The sequence below is a fragment of the Oreochromis aureus genome, linkage group 11 (genome assembly GCF_013358895.1).
Source record: "Oreochromis aureus strain Israel breed Guangdong linkage group 11, ZZ_aureus, whole genome shotgun sequence".
Classification (NCBI taxonomy): Eukaryota; Metazoa; Chordata; class Actinopteri; order Cichliformes; family Cichlidae; genus Oreochromis; species Oreochromis aureus.
The window spans coordinates 7361120-7381205 of NC_052952.1; the positions used below are offsets into that span (position 1 = coordinate 7361120).

Here is a 20086-nt window from a genome sequence, read left to right on the forward strand (position 1 = left end):
TGTAGTAAGTAGTTAATTGCACTGGGGCAATACTCCATTACTTCTGTGCTATTTTGCACTGTCTGAGATGCAGCTTCACCCATGTGATTGCCAGTTAAATGTATATTATTAAACCATATATGTGCCTACATAGCATTACAAGTCCTCTTCCTAATGAGAACACAAGCTCTTTCACTTCATGTGCTGTTACACATAAAAATACTGTGGCAACAGTGTTGCTGCCATAGAAACCTTGTGCATTCCGAACCCTGTTACCTCTGCTTTTGTCACCTGCTGAAAATCAAGCTTTTGTTTCTTGGTGATGAAATACACTCAGCTTGAGGATCGCTTTCTCCGTGCGTCCTTTGCTATGTGTCGACACCTTTGCAAGGTTCTTGGAGAGATTTATTGCCGTATTCCAAGCAGCGGATTGTTGTTTCTGGCCTTTGCACACTTTGCATTTTACAGTTGGAGACCACTCTTCTCTTCCTCAGTATCCTCAATGAAAAGCGTATAAGCCAATGCAAAGAAACATTTAAAAAAATCATGCAGATAATAGAAGAACTTATGTAAAAGAAGTAACAATGCAGTTGTATAAGTAACTGCATTGGGACTAGTGAATTCAGGAACAGTAATACTTAAAAGCAGTTGTCACGACATGCGAGGCAGATCGTGTGTTTTTAATGTGAGGACCCAAATGCAGACCACAAAAAATGAAAACAGGAATTAACTGAAAGCGTGCCGTTTATTAAGGCAGATATACCCAATGGGGAGAAACATAAATAACAAACTAAACAGAGGAACGCCTGAACTGGGGGAAAGACAGAGAAACCAGAGTATTAGAGAAGCCTTGGAGACACGGGAGGGACACAGGAGAGCCACGGGGAAAGCAGATGTGGGGACAAAGGTCGGGGGAAAACTCACACAATATATACAGACAGGAGGTGATCAGGGGAAGTGGAAACAAATGGGTAACACAGCTGATACAACCGAACATGACGCTGCACGGGAAGCAACACTAAACACGCATAGACATAGACCACGAGACTGTCAAAATAAAACAAGAAAAAAGGCAGACTAAGACACTCTCTGACTTAACAAGGGAACAGGGAAGTGACAATGGGAGATGAGATGTGGACATTTACTATTGAGCACATACAGAGGACAAGACGGGCTGGGGAGAACGTACATGACAGACAGGGGAGGCATGGAATAAGTGCGAGGAGGGGAACGTGGGAGCCAAATGGGGAAAACCCAGACATGAGGAACACACACATGCACATATACAGAGACACAAGGAGAGGGGCACAGATGACAAAAACACTAGGGAACCTAATAAAAAAGTAACTAAACTGATCATAAATAAACTCAGAAGTTCATAAGAATGAACTCAAAACTAACCAGTTAAACGAAAATAATAATTATACATATAGACACCAAAACACAAGAAAACTCAAAAAGCTGGGCCAAATGACCCAGAACCATGAGAATAGAGCATTACAGCCAGATGTAATCTAATCAGTGTAATGCATGAACTTTTAATGGTACAAACTGAGTTTTAGAGATTATTTTAGAGTTTTTCTGAAAGGTCGGTTTCAACTGATTTCAAAGTGCTTTTCCTTGTGGACAAAATTGATGTTTTAAACACTTTGTGTGGAGGTGATCACTGATATATACATTCATATCGTGTCCAGTTGTGACTGTGCGTCTAAGGCCTGCTAAAGTGTCACTGACATTTTCCTGAACATGCTTGGCTCACACACTGTGGATGCAGTATTTTTCCAGGGGGTTTGGTTCTGCATTTCTTGTTCAGGGCTTCCATGACAGGTTGGCATTTTGCTGAATGATGGTTATTTGGACCCTGAATGAGTTTCTGCTGGGTCATAACTGCATCATGAAATTTCTCTGGTTCCCGTTCATGTCTGATTTAATTTGGCTTGCTGCAGAGAGATCACATGACCTTTATATTTTCATTAAGGAAAATATGTCTTCAACAGTGTTGGGGGTCGTCATGTCTGAATTCCAGACTGTAGATAGCTAAAAGGACCAAAACGTTTTTGAAATGCCACTGCTGTACATCATGGTTGCCATGTTCTGCCATCCAGACAGATTTAAACAGAGAGGCAATGATACCCTACAGATGAAAAAGAAAGAGGAAAGACATGATGAGTGATGGAGAGGTGGTTTATCATATGATCAAGTTATTCCTACCCACTCTTCCCTTTTGCTACTGCGTCTCTTCATCCTGAATGCCTGTCATCACAGAGTAGGTCCATCTGGCCTCTCTTTCTTTCTCTTGTTCACTTCCTATTTTCCATCTCTCAAGAACTGGGACTTGGAAAGTGGTGCTACTCCACACATACGCGCACACACATGCACAAAAACACAAACAGCAGCCTTGTTACGTCACTTATTTAAGGTGATAGAAAACTTCATTTGCTCCGTCACAGAGACACAGCATTGCCGTCCCCCTTGTAAAAATAAGTGCTCTAGTATTACAGAAATAATATGTGGACCTTTCACTGTCTATGTTTTTAACAACACTGTGTTGCAGTAAAGTTATAAATAGCTTACTCGTACACACCCCGAGTTCCCATGAAAAACACATTATAAAGGGGGTGGAGAGTAAGCCAGCCAGATTTCTGTTCTTTTTTGTTGTGGTCCCTAGTCACGTTCACACATTCATCTGTACGATGTATGGTTGGTCTGGATGGATCTACTTTGTGTTTGGGCCAAAGCCTGTGTTTGGTCAGTGTGCTTAGTGTGGCACGCTGGGGAAAATGTTTTTCTACACTGTGCTTCTGAATGAGGTACAGACAGGCAGAATAAGCAGATGACAGAGTTCCAGGTAATGCTTAAATTAAGCAGAGCAGGGCTGATATATCACTGTGCAACAGGCAATGAGCCAGGAGCCAGCTGTCATCACTAGGGGTGAGGCTTTACATGATAAATCAGATTACATAAGAAAAACCAGCATTTCACCTCAGTCTGTGAAGATGAGTGTAAAGCACAGTACAGGCTTTTTACTTTTAAAAAACACAATAAAGGGACTTTGTTGAGCTGACAGACACCACAAATGATGCATGACATGGCCACAAGCCAAATTTGTGTTGCTCATAAAAATGCATGATAAATGAGAAGTGACTATGAAAAGGTTCATTATCTAATGATTATCGTAATAACATAACATGCACTAGTGGACACCTGTGCGTTTAGACTTTCTTCTTACAACTTACTTTATATTTTAACCTTCTGAGACCTTTTTAGCTCTTGTTTATTTTCTTCCAGCTATTTGTGATTAGAAGTATATAAAGTAAGCTTCATCTTTGAACAGAAAGTCATTCTTACAGTTTTACATTCTGTCTGCCCGCGTGCAGAACTGAAAAACGTTTGTAGCACGAGGAATGACATAATTGTAATGATTGCTACAGCTCTCATTTTATTTCTCCGTAAAAGGACATTGAGAAACATCAGTTATTTAAATATACTTCAGGTTCACTAAAACCTTAATAGTCTGGCTATCTCAGTGTGGAGTAATGCTGTATTTGTCACGGCCGGTGTGTTTGTGGAGCAGACCCGAAAGCAGACAAGGGAGAGACGGAACTGAATCTTTAACAAAAAGCGAGCCGTTTATTTTGGGCTGATGTCAACAACGGAAAAGAAGGCAAAATGTACTGAGGCGAAACTAAACTGGATAAAGACTAAATTACTATTATAACTATAACATGAAACAGAACAGTTACATGTGAAACATGAATGTGGAAAAACAAAACATGAGCATGAACATAAGAAATAGAAATAAAACTCTGTGACCAGCCGTGACTTGACGTTGAGACAAGGGACAACCAAACAAAGAACAGAGGAAGACAGAGGACTTAAATACACAGAAGGGTAATGGGGGAAGTGGAAACACCTGGGGAAACACAGCTGGCATAAATGAACCTGAATGCCACAGGGGAAGCAAAACACAATGCACATGGAACGCAAGACTCTTCAAAATAAAACCAGAAACACAATGGGACATAGACATGAAAACACGAGCTTGACAACATGGAACACACAGACATGAAACACATGACGTACTGGGGAGACACGGAACACAAAGAGAACCTACGTAGACGAGGAGGCATAGAAGAAACATAAACCAGATTAAAAACTCAACCGAAGTAATAATACTAGAACTTAACATATCTCATTAGTAATACAGAATACAAAAAACTCAACTACACCCTTAACTTAAGAATAACACCTGAATTTAACATTATTTTAACATAGGAAATCAACCATACAAAAAAACCTCAAAAACACTGGGTCACAGACCCAGGCCCTGACAGTATTGTGCTGTTTTGCATTGTTTTGTGGATGAGTATTAACAGGAAATCATTTCTAGACGACAATAATCTGGCTTGAATAGGTTAACTTACATAACCTGGAACAGGAAATTGGGTTTCAAAGTGGGTTTCTGTCTATAGCTGGTTGGTTGAAAAGGTTAAAAACCCCAAAATACTATGAGGGCGTTAACAAAGATATCACACGGGCATTATGTGACTCTTCAGCCAGGAAGAAGACATAATCAGCTTCTCTTCTCTCTCTCAAACTGTGCATCTCACCTCTTTTGAAACCACAGTAAGAGCAGTGACATTGACAGCAGTTTGACCGGTTTACGTGATTAGTTTCACCTTGGCGTGCTTGTTAATTTCACCTTGGCGTGCTTGTTAATTTTGATAAAATTGATAAAATTTGATAAAATTGTACTCATATCTCATATCTTATCAGCACAGCCAAAATAAGTGAGGTCAGTGCTCTCAGTGGTCATCGTGTTCTAGCTCAACTCCAGGGAAATTGTTACTTGTGTTTGAGGTTCTAGATCATGGCTTAATAGGAGTAAGATTATACATTCCAGAGAACATAACAAAACATATTTATGATCTCCATATCCATTTTCCCTGTTATTAGTCACCAACAAGAATCACTTTGTTGATGGGCCGCTCCTCTACCAGTTCAGGATGAATTTCCGGCGACGTCGGCGATTGATGGAACTTCTTCACGAGCGAGGGCGCAGCATCCCCGAGAGCCACGACAGTCCCTTCTGTCTCCGGAAACAAAGCTCTGACGGAGGCAACACCAGCTTTCTCTCAGGTGCACACTCCATCTGACTCTCAGTAACTGTATAAAAGCTTTGCTTCATTATTTCCTTTAATTCTAAACTGACAGATCAGCTAAATAATCTGTGCCCTCCTTTCAGTCATTTTAAAAGTAAAAAAAAATACATTTAAAAAATCCAAACTTTTGCTGAACCCCAGCTCCTCCTGTGAGAGTATTTGCAGATGTTTGGTAGAGACCTTGGGAAGTTTCTCACCTTTCATAGGAAACCTTCACTGTGTCCATGTGTTCATGAAACATTACTCTTATTAAGCAGTTTAAATATTGCCCCTGGTTATTTGATTCAGTGGCATATTTATCCAGTTTGTCTTATCTTCTGTTGACACACATACCCAAATTCACACTCAATAACCTGTGTCCTTGGTGGTGTCTGCCTTATAAAGATAACAGAGCAGCCCTGTTTGTGTTACTAGGCATAAGAGCAGAGCAAAAAGTCTCTGTCTCACCAAAGTGGCACAAAAAATGGCAAAACAAAGAGAAAGTTAAGCATGCACATTTAAAACTATACTGAATGGTTATTAAAAGTCTAACCTACTTAGGAGGTTACACAATATATTCCAATGAGAAAAGGCTCAATATTTTATATGAATGAAGTAAGGGGCTCCGTGTAGTGCTGGTTTTTCCTGTCTTTAGATTGGTCTGCAGCTCCAGAGGCCACACTGGTGAACTGTAAATCAAGCCTTTATTCTGCTTTGCCTTCTTTCTCTTTTTTCTGGCTGTCTTTTAGACTAACAACTCAGTTTGTTGTGTCTCTCTGTCTCAGTGAGTCCCACAAAAGAGATAAAGGTGTCTGTCGGAGTTCGTCGGAGCAGCATGAGCAGCAGCTGTGGCAGCATCGGTTATTGCAGCAGTGGTTATTACAGCAGCAGTCCTACGCTCAGCAGCAGTCCGCCTGTCCTTTGCAACCCTAAATCTGGTATGATAACATAGATATAGAGTGTATTTTGTAATGGGCCCCACTTTACAGCCCTAAACATAAAAAACTATGGAGCAGGAACTATATCTTAGTTTAACTGCCAGGTTTTCTAAAGCTGTGGTTTAAAGATGCTGCATATAGAGTTAAATGAAGTCTTCAGTAGACAGTGGCAATTATAATAGTTTAAACTAACCTCATTACTGAATGGGAAAAAGTCCAAATGATTTTAGTTGTCGTGTGTTCATAATGACAGATTCATATTATTTACTAATTGTAAAGTTATTTTTTAATATAATGGCTCTACTTTGGATTTTTAAAGCGGTCACTCAGAGAAGCAAAGAACTTCTGACTTTTTCTCCTACACAGTGGACAGCTTCAGTCTGTGTGCTGCTGCATGCAGCTCTGTCACGTGGTAAACCAGAGGTGTCGAAACCCTTTTTATGTAGTGGTGCACACAAAGCCATGTTTGAGCTTATGTAAACCTGCCTGATAACCGTTTATGGATCTACAAACTGTTCCCCGTACTTTTAGTGTAAAGAAATTCAAGCACATGTTTATTCCATAAGATTTCTTAAGAAAAATAAATTAAATTTTGAAAAGAGTTTTTCCACATTCTAAAAAGAAATATTTCATAAATAAATAAAAAATCAGCACAGGTCCCCTGACGTAAACTTTAATGACTAAATGCTTAAAATGACAGAAAAGGTTGTAGTGCTGTTCTTTTAACCAGTGACTCACTGTAACAAAAAAGAGAAACATTTCTATTGTAAATGCTGAAAAATTGTAACTTTTCTGTTCTTTAATGTAACACTTAAAACAAAACACTGTTATCTCATACTTAGTTAGTTTGCTGCAATAAGCCAGGTCATGGGTGATGTCTTTGTCAGTAAGAAGATGATAAAATAAAATAAATTTCTTTGCAGTTTTCACATTTTTCGCTCATGGGGCCAGGCCAGCTGTATGTTTGACACCCCTGTGGTAAAAAACCCCAAAAAAACAGAAAGAGAGCTGTTTGTGTAGCAGGAACACAAGACCTCCACTGCACAGCAGGTTTCTCACTAGATATTTTACTTTGTGTTTTTTGAAATTAAAGTTACTAAATTAGGCAACAGACTTGCTCAGTTGGAAAGAGGGAAACGAAGCGTGAGAATCAGCTGCCGTCAGTGAGAGAGGCGTCAGATGGACAAGTTGAAATCCTATATAATTTAAAGTGACAAATATCCAGATTACAAACTTGAAAACTAAACACATAGAAGACTCACGACAGGTCATATTACAGACTACTTAACCCACATTTATTCTATCGCAAACTGTGAATTAGCTTGTTTTTGTGTGGGAAGACATGCTGAAGAAAAATCCTAATGGGCGCACATTTACTTCAGTGGAAAACAGATATGCACTGCTTACAGGAAAGTGACAATCATACCTGTCATTTAGAAATGAACGGCTTTAAATTCTCTGTGCAGATCTGAAAACTTGGCAGTGACGCCCTTGAGCCGTGTGTGTGTTTTTGAGTGTTTTATTTTGGCTACTTTGAGGTGTCCTTTGATGTGTTTGATTCAAGCAGAGTCCTTTACAAGAGTCTCTTTGTGCCAGCAGCCCCCCCTTTTACATTAGCACTCGCTCATGGTGCACAATGAGCAGGAAGAGGAAGGCACACACACACACACACACACACACACAGAGTAAGGGTATTTCGCTTTTGCTTCGCATTAACTTTGGTAATTATGCATCATATCACAGGAAGACGAGGAGGAAGAAACTCCATATAAGATGAATGGGGTGAACTTTGTCCAGTGTTTTGTTTCTAAAGTCACACCATTAAATAAAAGGTTCTGTCATCCTGTATGACACAAAGGTGGCAGATAACAGAATATTAAGAGAAATTGTCCTGTATATCTGATCAGATCGGAATTCCACAGAGAGATTATGAAAATTTCCAGCTCAAGAGGATTAGCGGTCCTTTCACTTCCTCTTCTTTATCAGATTAAGTGTTGCGATGTAGACCATAAGTGATTTGTCAAGCACAGACCACTGGCTTTCTAAGGAATGTCCTGCTACGTTTGCATTTTTTGCTGTATATTTTTGAGAGTTGGTCAGTGATTTTTGCTGCACATATCGAGTTAATTTATAGTTTGTTATTAAATACTAAGCACCTGTTGAAATCTGAATTCAATGTGCACACAAAGGCTGAAAGATGCTTACTTTTTTGTATTTATTTGTATTTTTCTACTTTACAGAAGTTATAGACATAAGAGTTTGTTAGACCCTCCAATTCTCCAGTGGTAAAGGAGATCTGGCTATTCTTAAAAAAGCTAAACATATGCAGCACTATGATAGGTCCTATTATAGGAGATGAGGAACTGAAACACCACCCTGCATAAGAAAACTTAAAACATAGAGACAGAAAACCATTCGCACTCACATTCACATGGATATAAACTAGAAAAAAGCAAACAGAGTGAGGCATGAATACCTGTCTAGACTTAATCTTCAATAAAAAAGCTTTCAAAACTGGAAGAAACAACTTTGGTTTGGCCAATCAGGGCTTCTTTGACTGATGACTGAGACACCATATTGATAAAATATTTAAGGAAGATGATATGGAAAAGGTCAATGGACCTGACCTAAAGGAAGGAAAACAATAAAGTGAAGGAAATGTCCAATAGATGAGTGGGAAAAGCTAGAGGGAAATCAATTAGTTTAATGTCCTGGAGAGGCTTTAGTTGGAAAACTATGGTCAGACGCTTCATGGGAGAGAAACAGAGAGGGAGAGAGAGAGTAATGCTAAAGAACAAAGCACAAAATTGTCTGAAGAAGCACCAACATTAGTGAAAAAATTGCTGAATTGCGACTTAAGAGAAACACATTTCATTAATGGTAGAAAGGATTGATGGAGTTTATTAAACCATCTGTTGTATAATGTACTAAAAAGCACAGCTACACACATATCTTTGGTTTTATTGAAGTGTTTTTATGTTTTATTTTTCTTCCAGTGTGTAATTTTTGTCCTAAATAGAATTTTCCTTAAACATACTATAAGCTGATACTCAACTCACAAGCACATTGTTACCAAAGATATATGGGGAAATCATTACTTATGGCCATTACATAGCATAAAGCAGCTATAGCTTCATTCACAGACTCATCACAAATGCTCATAAATCACACCAGTCAGTAATAATGCGATCACCAAGCCTAAGAAAAGTTATTAAGTAAAGAGCATTGAAAGATCTTTTTCCTCCTTAAAATGACAACATTTCCAATTAATTCAATCTAATTAATTAATCAATAAGACACAAAAGTCTTTTGGATCCTTGTGGAGAGTCATGTCGATGTGAGTACTGGTTAGGGGAAGTTGGACTAGAGGAAGGAAAGCTATACTGTTTCAGGAAGCAGGGTGCCTCAAAGACATTATTAGCATGTGACCAACACTCATAGTTTCTACACACACACACAAACATTTTTAACCAAAAATAGACCTCTGCGCATGCCCATGCCAGTGTGTCGTCTTATTGCTGTAACATTGTGTGTTGTGTTAATGTGTCTTTCTCAACAGTCCTGAAGAGACAAGTGAGTCCAGAGGAGCTGCAGAGACCAGGAGGACCTTTTATAAAGAAGACATTCACTGTATGACACACACAGACACAGAGAGCTGAGGTCTAACAGAGACTATTTGAGCAATCACACATGTCCTCACACACACACAGACACATGCTAATATATGTGAAAGGTCCCATGATTCATGGGCGTATGCAGACAGCACACATACATCCCTCCCTATTCTTTTTCTAAGTTAAGTGTGATCACCAAAGAGTCTCAGCTGAGCATCACATGACAAAAATCCAAAGTATAATGTGCATGCAATACTTTAAAGTACATTATTTCACCATCTAAAGCTATCTTTTTAATCCCATATTCAGTCTAAACACTGAGCATGGGATTGAAAAGAAGTGAGGTATTCTGCGTCTCATCTGCTGCTGTTGTCCTCAGATTGTAGGCGATGCTGTGGGCTGGGGGTTTGTGGTGCGAGGAAGCAAACCCTGTCACATCCAGGCTGTGGATCCAGGTGGACCTGCTGCAGCTGCTGGCATGAAGGTAAGACTGGTAGAAATGTGTGAACTGAAAGAATGATCAACCCCTGCAGGCGTCTATTATCAGATGCAATGAAGAGAAGAACAATGGAAAACAAGTCAGATGTACTACACGCACTTCTTGGTGAAATCTGAGACATAAACTTGCTTTTTGCACTTCTGTGGATTATCGTTGCTGTAGATTTTGATTTCAAGAGGGCAGCTCCTTTAAGTCTGTAGACTGTCAGAGAAGCATTTAAATGTTAAACAAGAGTTTAAGGATTCTTTTTTTAGCTTCAGCCTGCAGGAGGAGGATGCTAGGATGGGAGGAAAGAGTGGCACAATTGTGCCGTAGGAGGGGTGGGGAAAAAATCAAGGAGTATGAAAGGATAATGGTAGCTGTGCTGCTACAGCTGCCATGAAGGTATGTCAACAGAATGGCAGCAAGGAATCCTGGGAATGCAGAGCACAGCAACTTTACCACAACATGGAGAGGGGGGAGAGAGTGCAATGACTGAAAAAATTGTAGAAGGAGCCTGAAAAACAAGAAATTAATTATTGATAGCGTGTTACTCATGTAGGGTGGTCACCGATGGAAACAAAAGGGCTTTCTTGTGTACATATCACTTTCTTTACATCATTTAGTTGTTCTGTTACAGGGATGTTTTCTTTAACTAATTAAAGGAGAAAATTTGTGTAACTGACTGAAAGAAAGGAAGGTTGCCATAGCAAAGACACATGAGCTGAAGATGAAAACTGGAAGGGGAGGAAGTAGGTAGAGGAGATGAGTTTGAGTATTAGCACTAAAAGAGGAAACGGCCTCTGGAAATAATATCACTTCTGCTCTGGCGGCTGATTATTACCATAGAAACATGCATCAGGTTCAAGTCAGTCATAAAGGTGTCGTCGCTCAGAATGTTTCATGTGTGTTAAACTTATTTTGGACTTAATTGTGACATAATATGAAGACCTTATGTGGAATCTTTATGAAACATTTAACATGATCTGTTTGTGTTGAGCAAACTTTATACCCATTAAGTCAATAAATACCACGGCAAAAACCAGATTATTACGTTAGCTTTATCTGATTTCCATCGTGTCAGGTTTGTACATTAAGTTCCTCGTGTGCAGCGGTGTGTGCAGCATCGTCACCAGTTTATTTGCGTGGAGTTAATCGCACTCCTCGCGTTTCCTCGAAGGTTCCACCTCACTTGAGTGTTTTTATTGGGGTTTAATGAAAGAAGATCGCAGTCCTGAGAGGGGCCGTCATGTTGTAAGGTGTTGAAACTACAGTCCAGGCAAAAGGCCAAAAAAGTGGCAAGTCATTGTCCTCAGATTACAGCCGAGTCGTTTCACATGCCTTTTAACCTGTTGCATGTGTTCCTATTTCTGTCATTTCACTTTGTGAGAGGGATTTTAACCATCTCAGCACGGGGAAACATTTCGTCCAGCTAAGGTCCAGCCAAGATTAACAACCCTGCAGTCCAAGAGAAGGAATGTTTTGATAGGGGAGAAAGAGGAGGGATAAGATGGGGAGTAGTTTGAAGATAGTTAAAGATACTGGAAGGAAAGGTAGACTAAAGAGAGGAATTAAGGGAACCGAAGATAAAGATGAGATGGCCAAACAAAGAAGAACGAAGAAGATTGCTTTGGCTCTGAAAATAGTGCAGCATTGCCCGTAGAGATCTGGGTGTGATTACAGTGAGGGTCTTAAATTCCTCTGCTATATAGGATTAGCAGCCTGGCGTTTCCCCCCCCCCCTCTTCTTCATCACACTTAATCTCTCTTTCCTCTTATTTCCTTTGCCTATTTTGAGCTTTCTAGTACGGAAACATTTAGGAGTGCTGGAAAAACACTGAGCAGCGATTGCCGTGAGAATATTCCTAGTGGCCTCTCTCTGCATGTGTTCACTTTTCTGTGTAACAGGCAAGTTTAGGTAGCTGTTCATTCCAAGAAATTTTCTACATGCATAATGTTTCCTGTATGCACAGTCAATAAACTATCTGTTAGTTTTTTTTCTTCAATTTTCCCTCGGCTGTCTGCACTTGGTTGATTTATGGGCTATTAAAATATCAGAATAATGAGGTGCTTTTGTTCTTAATCGATCTTTTTTGGCATCGTGAAGAGAAAAAAACAACTTTTAGGGGCCAGTAAAGCAGGGAGTGCTTATGTGAGTGAGTATGTGGTTTAAAAGTTTGCAAAAAACACAGCAGCAGGATCATGTTGCAAGAGCGGCAGCTAAAAGGCAGTTTTGAAAAGACGCCTTATTTTTATCTGCAGCTGCAGAAGTGGTTAGACGATAACATAGGGGGCATTCAGGCGTGACAGGAGTGGTTTGGAGTGAGGCAATCATGTTGTACCTCTTGTTATTCAACCTCAGTTATATTTTTTACATCAGTGAGCTCACAGTTTTGAGCTATGACTGTGCTCTGTGCTCACTGACACCTGTGTTAGGTTACATTTGTTGACACTGAAACTTGTGCTGAGCTTTAAAAAAAGACAACCCAGAAGCATTTGCAATCTTGCACGTTAAAGTGAAGGACGACCAGATGCTCGTTTGTATAATTGTTCATAGACTGTATATAAAAGATGGCCACCTATTGCTTTGAATGCTCACAACTTAAAGCTTCCGAGTTTTTTTTAGGTTGTTTTTGTGTTTTAAAATAAGCTTTAAACGTATTCAGATGAGAGTGTAGGGGACTTATTAGCTTTTGCTGGGGCAGGTTATTAATAATATGTGTCTTTGATTCACTGTTATAATTTTGACGCAAGAACAGAACAGACTTACTAATAAGTCTGTTAATAAGTGAACACTTAACAAGACAAAAGGGCACTCACACTATCCCCTCAGTGATGTGCTTTCCCAACTTAAAGCCCAAAGAACTGTAAGGCAGCTTTAGATTATACTTAAAAGCTTTGACAGCAGAGCTTTACAGATGAAAACGTGATACAGAGAGAAGCACAGTTTTGATAAAGTAGAGCAGGCTGTCTTTCATTGCAGCAAATGTCTCTGCATTCAAGGACAGAAGTAAAAACTGATTTAAAAGTAGATTTTGGATTTGTAGAATGAAATTCGAATTCTTCTGTAGGCTTGATGGCTTTTTGTAAAACTTTGCAATGAGGGTATAATTTCCCTGTAATTAAAAGGAATTTCAATGTACTTTATTTGAAATTACAATATAATTATATTTGCCTACAAGCCCTTAAAGATAGATATGCCAGAATAATGTGGTAAAAAGTCAGGTTTTTATAGGAAACAAAGAAATAACTATATTGTGAGTAATTTTAGGTAATGTATGAGTAACTTTCATTGTAAGTGCACTGTAGTTTTCAGCATGTGGGTTGTATTATGAAGTAGGTGAATTAATTTCTCCATTATCAGATCACATAGGGCTGCAAATTTTGATGGGATTTATTTATTCTTGTAAGTTGGTAAGGGAGAACAGTCCTCATCACATTTATGTTGATAAAATAAAAATACAGTTGAATAATAGCACATCAATACAGTGAATATTAAATAAAGATGTAAAAAAAAATTAAGATTAAGGATTAATCCACTCCATTATACGGGTCATGCCTCAGAAAGTACAGCATTGTGCACTTACTTGCAGGCTGTATTGTAATTATCTGGGGAGTTTTTTGCAGCTATAATTAAATATGTCGCTATCTGCCTCTTTTCTTTTTTCTCTATGACTGGCATTAAAGGTGATCAAGCACGTCTCCCGTTTCTGTCTACTTTCTCCAGGTGTGTCAGTTCGTGGTGTCGGTGAACGGATTGAATGTCCTCTGTCACGACTACCGAACCGTCAGCAACCTGATCCTGACTGGTCCGCGGACGATTGTCATGGAAGTGATGGAGGAGGTGTAAGCATTAAAGAGAGCTCCAAGAGGAAACCTCTCAGAAGAGTAATGCAGGAAAAAATGTGGGGACTGAAGTAGTACTTAACCTCAAAACCACATGGAGAGCGAAACACTGAAGACTTGAAACCACGTCTCACTAGCTCTGTTCCAGCATTGTTTGAACAAGGTGGATAACCAAGAAACTGTGTGTGTGCTTAAAAATGAGGCTATTGTAGTCAAGCAAACGAGTCAATATTTGGAGAAACTGGGTTGTTTTGGATTTTTTCCTTTGGTTTCGTGGCGCGCGCACTCACACACTGACACACAGAACCAAACCAGAGACCATGGAAGAGCTTGGAGTAAGAAAACTCACCCTGAGTGTTAAAAGGATGTGAGAAGATGTGAAATTAAGTTTTGTCATTATAACTCGTGGATCAGAGAGTAAAAAGCTGAAAATGAGGAAGAATATTTCATGGCGCCATGAAAGCAACCGCTACTCCAGTGAGCTGTTCCTGGTGTCTCGACACTGCCCTCTGCTGAGAAGGACAGGAAGACACACTTCACACTGCTACTACATGCAATTTCAGGGTTTTCAGGGGTGCCATAATGGAACCATTATGTTCCACGGGAAAAGACAAACACCTGCAGTCGCCATATGGAAAATGTAAAATACCAACTTAATCGATGTTGAGGTAGATTTTTTCCTAGCTGCTAAGAATGTTATAAAGGTGATAAACTTACATGCTACATTAATAAGCACATTGTATATAGAAAAGCTATTAAAGACTTACAGACACAAAGTGTAGAAGTCCGGCTTTAGAAAAGCTGTCTCCCATAAAACCTTGTAACCTATTCTGATTACCCGTGACAGCTCTCTGTTAGGCACTTTAACCTTATATGCAGCCTAGAAAATAGACAGTGACCGACAATGTCACTGTCTGTTTGTTTAAAAGAATTCGGAGGTTTCTGTTATACTTGCCTATACTAGATGTGAACACTAGGTGTGTTACATACCATTAAGAATTGCCAAAAGAGGGAATACTAAAAATAAAAATGACTCTAATTGGAGTCATACCAACCAGCCTTAATGTAAACTTAGAGAACATTTGATTGAGCTTTTAAGTTTTACATATCATGTGATGTTTGGTGTATAATAAAGATAAGAAGAAAACAACCAACGCACTTGGTTGACTAAAGCTTCCTTTTTGGGGGGGAATTTGATTCAATCAGACATCCCTAATTTGAAACTAATGCGGAAGAATGACTTCCCCTGCCCCTCCCCCACATCCTTTTCTCCTTTATTATCTGTACATGCGAAGCAGTTACACATCAATGAATGAATATTCAATCATTTTAAATAAACAGAGCAGTTTTCCTAAGAATCAAAGAACATTGCATTTGCCTTTATTGTGGTCCACGGAGTCGTTTTATTTGTTCATTTTGGGGGCTTTTTTCCAGCTTTTTGGGAAGATTTCAGTTGAACTTTTTCATAAGTTTGAGTCAGTAGGTTAAAATTATGAGATAGCTAACTTGAATTTTGAGATAATAAGACAGATTTATGACTTACAGATGACACTTTTTAATTCTCTCGTAGTAGTGGAAACAAGCTTTTGACCCTACAGGCTTTACTCAGAACGAAAAACAGCCTCATTATCCAAAATTAGTTTTCAAACTGAGAGAAATAAGAGTCGGGCTCTAATGAAGGCTCTGTGCCAAAACACTTTGATCGTATTCCTACTGTGATGTAAACCAGTAAACATGTGAAACGTGAGTAAAGTATCCACATGAGCCTCACTGTTTATGATGCTATCTTTTTCTTTTTTAATAACATTGCTTTGGAATTCTTTCTTTAGATTTCAGGTTTATCACTTCACTGAAGCTTTTATTTGTGCTTCAATGGGAAAAAGGTAAATAAGAGAATTGGTTCTAATGAATCTTTAAATCCTTGAATCAGCTTGATGTAGCTCAAAGCTAAGTGGATTAGCTCAGGCTTGAATTATAGCCTCTAAATATTATGAGGATCACGCGTATGTTACTACTGTGCCATCTTGTGTTTATACATACTAGCATGAATTTAGAAAAAACAGAGCATGGATAAGTGATACTCATATTGTTCATACACAATGTGTTTGTAGTCCTGAGCAACACTTGTTCCTTGTTTTGTCTTAGACTAAACTGTATTCCATGTCCGGAGGAGGAAATTATTACTGCAAAAAAACACAGACGCAGAAATGTAAACTTTGTTTTCTACCACAGTATATTCACAGTTGTTACAGCCAAACTGTAGAGTTAATATGTCCTGGTGAACTACCTCCAAATATGTCCTACGTAATTAATTCAGTCGATGTTTCATTGATTTATCTTAATGTGCTTGGATGTGGTAGGCAGTGAAATGCTGTAAATACATGCTTATTTAGCTTTATCTTCTAATCTAAAGCACTCCTTCATAGATCTGATTTATCTGGCAAATCATTTAAGGTACAACAGCAGATTTTAGGCCTAACTCATTCAATGATCTAAACAGCTGGAATATGCTGTTGCAGAATATGTTAGAGCTCCTCAGATTTACAGAATTGTGCCTCAAAATCTGTAATCCGCTCACATTGTTACATGGATAATGCCATATATTGTACTGTTAATGTACCATATTAATGTTGTCCAATACTTTTTCAAGTATTTGCAGTTTGCTTTTACCCTGCAACCATACAATATGTTTATTAGAAAGAAAAAATCTCAAAGCACAAAATAATTTCTTCTCTGGGTTTTCATTAGTCTGATGTAGCGATTTCATTCATATTTGATGTTAATATCTACACTTGGTATGGATTCAATTTTTCTCTGTTTTCTCTCATTAAAATTCATCTTTATGCAGTTTGTAACTTAGTAATTCTTCTTTTGTCCATCTGCAAAGTGATCTGTGATTCTCTTCTGTAGATAATGTTTGATGCAGTTTCATTGGACAGAAGCAGATGACAGTTTGGTAAATGGTAACGGTAAATGGACTGGTTCTTATATAGCGCTTTTCTACTCTCACTTTGGTGGAGAAGAAAGTTTCATGTGTGTTGAGTCTTGAAGGGGTTGTGTGTGCCAGGTTGGCTTAAATGAGTTTGCTGACTGTTAACCGAAAGCGTTTGCCTTAAGACCTGTTTTTGCTGCCGATAACAGATGGTGGTCACTTTGTTCCTCCTCTTTTTTCCCCTCTCATTCTCTTCTCTGTTCAGTCATTTGCAACTTTGCAAGGTGGTTGCTCCAAGTCACCACAGCTTCGGTTTTAGTGACAATCAGTGTTGTATAGATAACAAATGCACAGTCATTTGATCTGACAGAACGTGCATCACCGCTGTCTTCGTTTTTCTGCTGTTGCCGGTTCTATACTTAAACTCTAATGTGTAATAAGATCAAGGGGATTCTTGGTTATGAGAGGTTACACATTTTCAGCACAGCTGTTTGTTCTTTTTTCTCTGCTATCTGAGATTGAATGTTTGTTATTAGAACAACAAAAGCTGACAGTAGCAGTCTGTTTTTCACAAAAAGGTACATCTCATTGTAAGTTCGAATGTATTAAAGAGCTGATCAAGTGTTAAATAAATAAACCAATTTGACTAATTCATTGTGCTTGTGTTTTCATCCTCAGGACTGTCTGAACATCTTCATGCACTTAGTCTCACTACAACTAAATATCACCTTTTTAATAAAGATAAAGCTATATATGCCCAGTTCTTCTTGTTTCCTCTGTTGGAAGAAACAAAAATTCCTAATCCAACATTGAGGAGTTATTTTTACACTACACAAATAAGGCTGAATAAGGTGTCACTGCAATGTAGGAAAAAGAAACCTCATAGCTCTTAAGGAGGCAGAGTAGTTTACTGGTCATTGTTAAGAGTTAAACTTACATTTTGGCTAGTTTGGCTACACATGTGTTGAAAAATACTCTCACTGATCACTTAGGCACACCTTTCCTTTGCTGGGTTGGATTTGCTTTTGCTTTTAGAACTGCCTTAAAAATGTATCAAGGTGCTGGAAACATATTGGTCCATACTGGCAGGATAAAGGGATGGACATGGTCAGTAGCACTCAGGTAGACTGTAGTATTTAAATGATGCTCTTTGGTACTAAGGGGCCTGAGCCATTAATCCAAGAAAAAAATGCATCCATGCCGATCCTACAATCCACATGTCACAGCAGAAGTTGAGACTCATCAAACCAGGTGAAGTTTTGCCAAGTTTTCTGTTTTAATCTAAGAAGAGTGCCTAGTACGGTCTTCTGCTGTTATAGCCCATCTGCATCAGTGTCTGACATGTTATGCATTCAGAGGTGCCCTGCTGCATACCTTTGTTGTAATAAGTTGCTAATTTAAGTTACTTTCCCCTTCATATCAGCTTAAAATAATCTGGCCATTCTACTCTGACCTCTGGAATCGAGGCATTTTCACTCAGAGAACTTGTCTTCTCTGTAAATCCTAGAGATATGTGAGAAATCCCAGCAGATTCTGAAATACTCAGACCAATCTGTCAAGTCCAACAACCACGCCAATTTTAAAGCCACGCAAATCACCTTTCTTCTCCATTCTGATGATCGGGTTGAGCTTCAGCAGCTCATCTTGACCATGTCTATGTGACTAAATGCACTGATTTGCTGCCTTGTGATTGGCTGATTAGTTATCTGAGTTTAAAAGCAGGTGAAATAGTAAACCCAACAAAGTGGCTGTAACACTAGCTGACCTCATATCTTTCTTTAAAAGCTGTTTTAATTGCATTATTATTAATAGCCTAATTTCTAGTGTGGAATGTGTTCTGGTTGCATAGAAATACCAGCTTTAACTTGGAAGGCAGAAAAAAGTCACATTCTGTATTTCTTTGTCACACTTGACCTGGTTTTCCTTCATGCCTCAGAGTCAGCACACACAATGCCCTATTGCAGTACATGGTCCCCAACCTTTCTGTGTAAACAGTTAAAGAAAGAAATACTAAAGATAGTGTTTGTTTTGTCTAAAATAATAAATACAAAAAAGCCTTTAGGTTCGGTCTTTTATCAGTTTGATCAAATTTGTCAATATCACCCATCTGATGAAGGTTTAGTACAAATGTTTTCTGAGACTGGGACGTCTACATGGTAGATCGACATCGATGTTTGTTTGCTACCTTCAAAAAGGTGCAGTGTTTACAATACAGTACCTGAAGTTATCTCGAGATAACTTCTTGACTGTCCCTGGCAAATACCATCCATATTCTAATGATTAAAACTAAATTAAACTAAGAGTAAAAATTTTAAGCTACAAAAACTAATCTGAAACAAGCAAATCTATTCTTTAATCCAACTGAACCTCTCTTAGCTGCACTGACAGAGGCCACCAGCAGGGGGTAATATTATATCACACTATACAGCATGTACGCTGTCATGCTCCTGATTATGTTCATTCGTTTTTGGGGATGTTCATAGATTTCGAAAAGAAAGAAAGTTTAACTTTATTAAAAGTGTAGAGCAATTTTTACAACTTTGTCAAATATGTGAATGCAGTGGGCGGAGACAAAGAGTATTTGGATGATTTCTACTCATTCCTCTTTCACATTTCTTATTCATCTCGCTCAATTTAAAAAACAAACAAACAAACAAAAGAGCAACCCCAACCCCCCTAAAAACCTCTGCTCTTATTTTATTATATGTAAATAAATTTATCTGAAATAGTTTTTTTTTCTGGATCCTAAGTCAGACTCATGTTATCCCATCAACGATCAATCCTCAGTCTTTTCTCCAGAGTGAAATTTCCCATCTCTCTCTCTTTGCAAGTTCCGCCTCATCTGATAAAGCAAAAATGTTGGCGAGTTATTAAAAAAATGTTGCTTACACCACAGTTTTGTCATCACATAACACCCTTATTTCTAATCTGGCTGACAACTACGGCTTCTTTCACTTACCCACCCATTTATTCATCTGCCCCATTTATACACGTCCATTGATTCGCTCGGCATCCAGCCTTCACACTTCCACCATCCATTCATCTTTCCATCTAATCTTCTGACTGTGTGTCTGTTTGTCTGTGTATCTGGTCAGTAAACAGAGTGATACATACACAGGAAATTAAAAGCCATGGCACAGAAACCTAAGAACCACCTGG

At 38.7% G+C, this 20086-nt stretch overlaps 1 protein-coding gene across 2 annotated transcripts in view; it reads left to right on the plus strand.

Moving 5' to 3' along the window:
• deptor (DEP domain containing MTOR-interacting protein) overlaps positions 1-17577 on the plus strand; it is a 37850-nt gene extending 20273 nt beyond the window's left edge. For both annotated transcript variants that reach the window (XM_031752140.2, XM_031752133.2), the window contains exons 6-10: positions 4936-5118; positions 5906-6058; positions 9618-9688; positions 10052-10156; positions 13877-17577. In XM_031752140.2, coding sequence (XP_031608000.1) covers positions 4936-5118; positions 5906-6058; positions 9618-9688; positions 10052-10156; positions 13877-13999 — 635 coding nt within the window. In that variant the 3' untranslated portion in view covers positions 14000-17577. The remainder of the gene's footprint in view (positions 1-4935; positions 5119-5905; positions 6059-9617; positions 9689-10051; positions 10157-13876) is intronic.
• The last annotated feature ends 2509 nt before the right edge of the window (positions 17578-20086 follow it).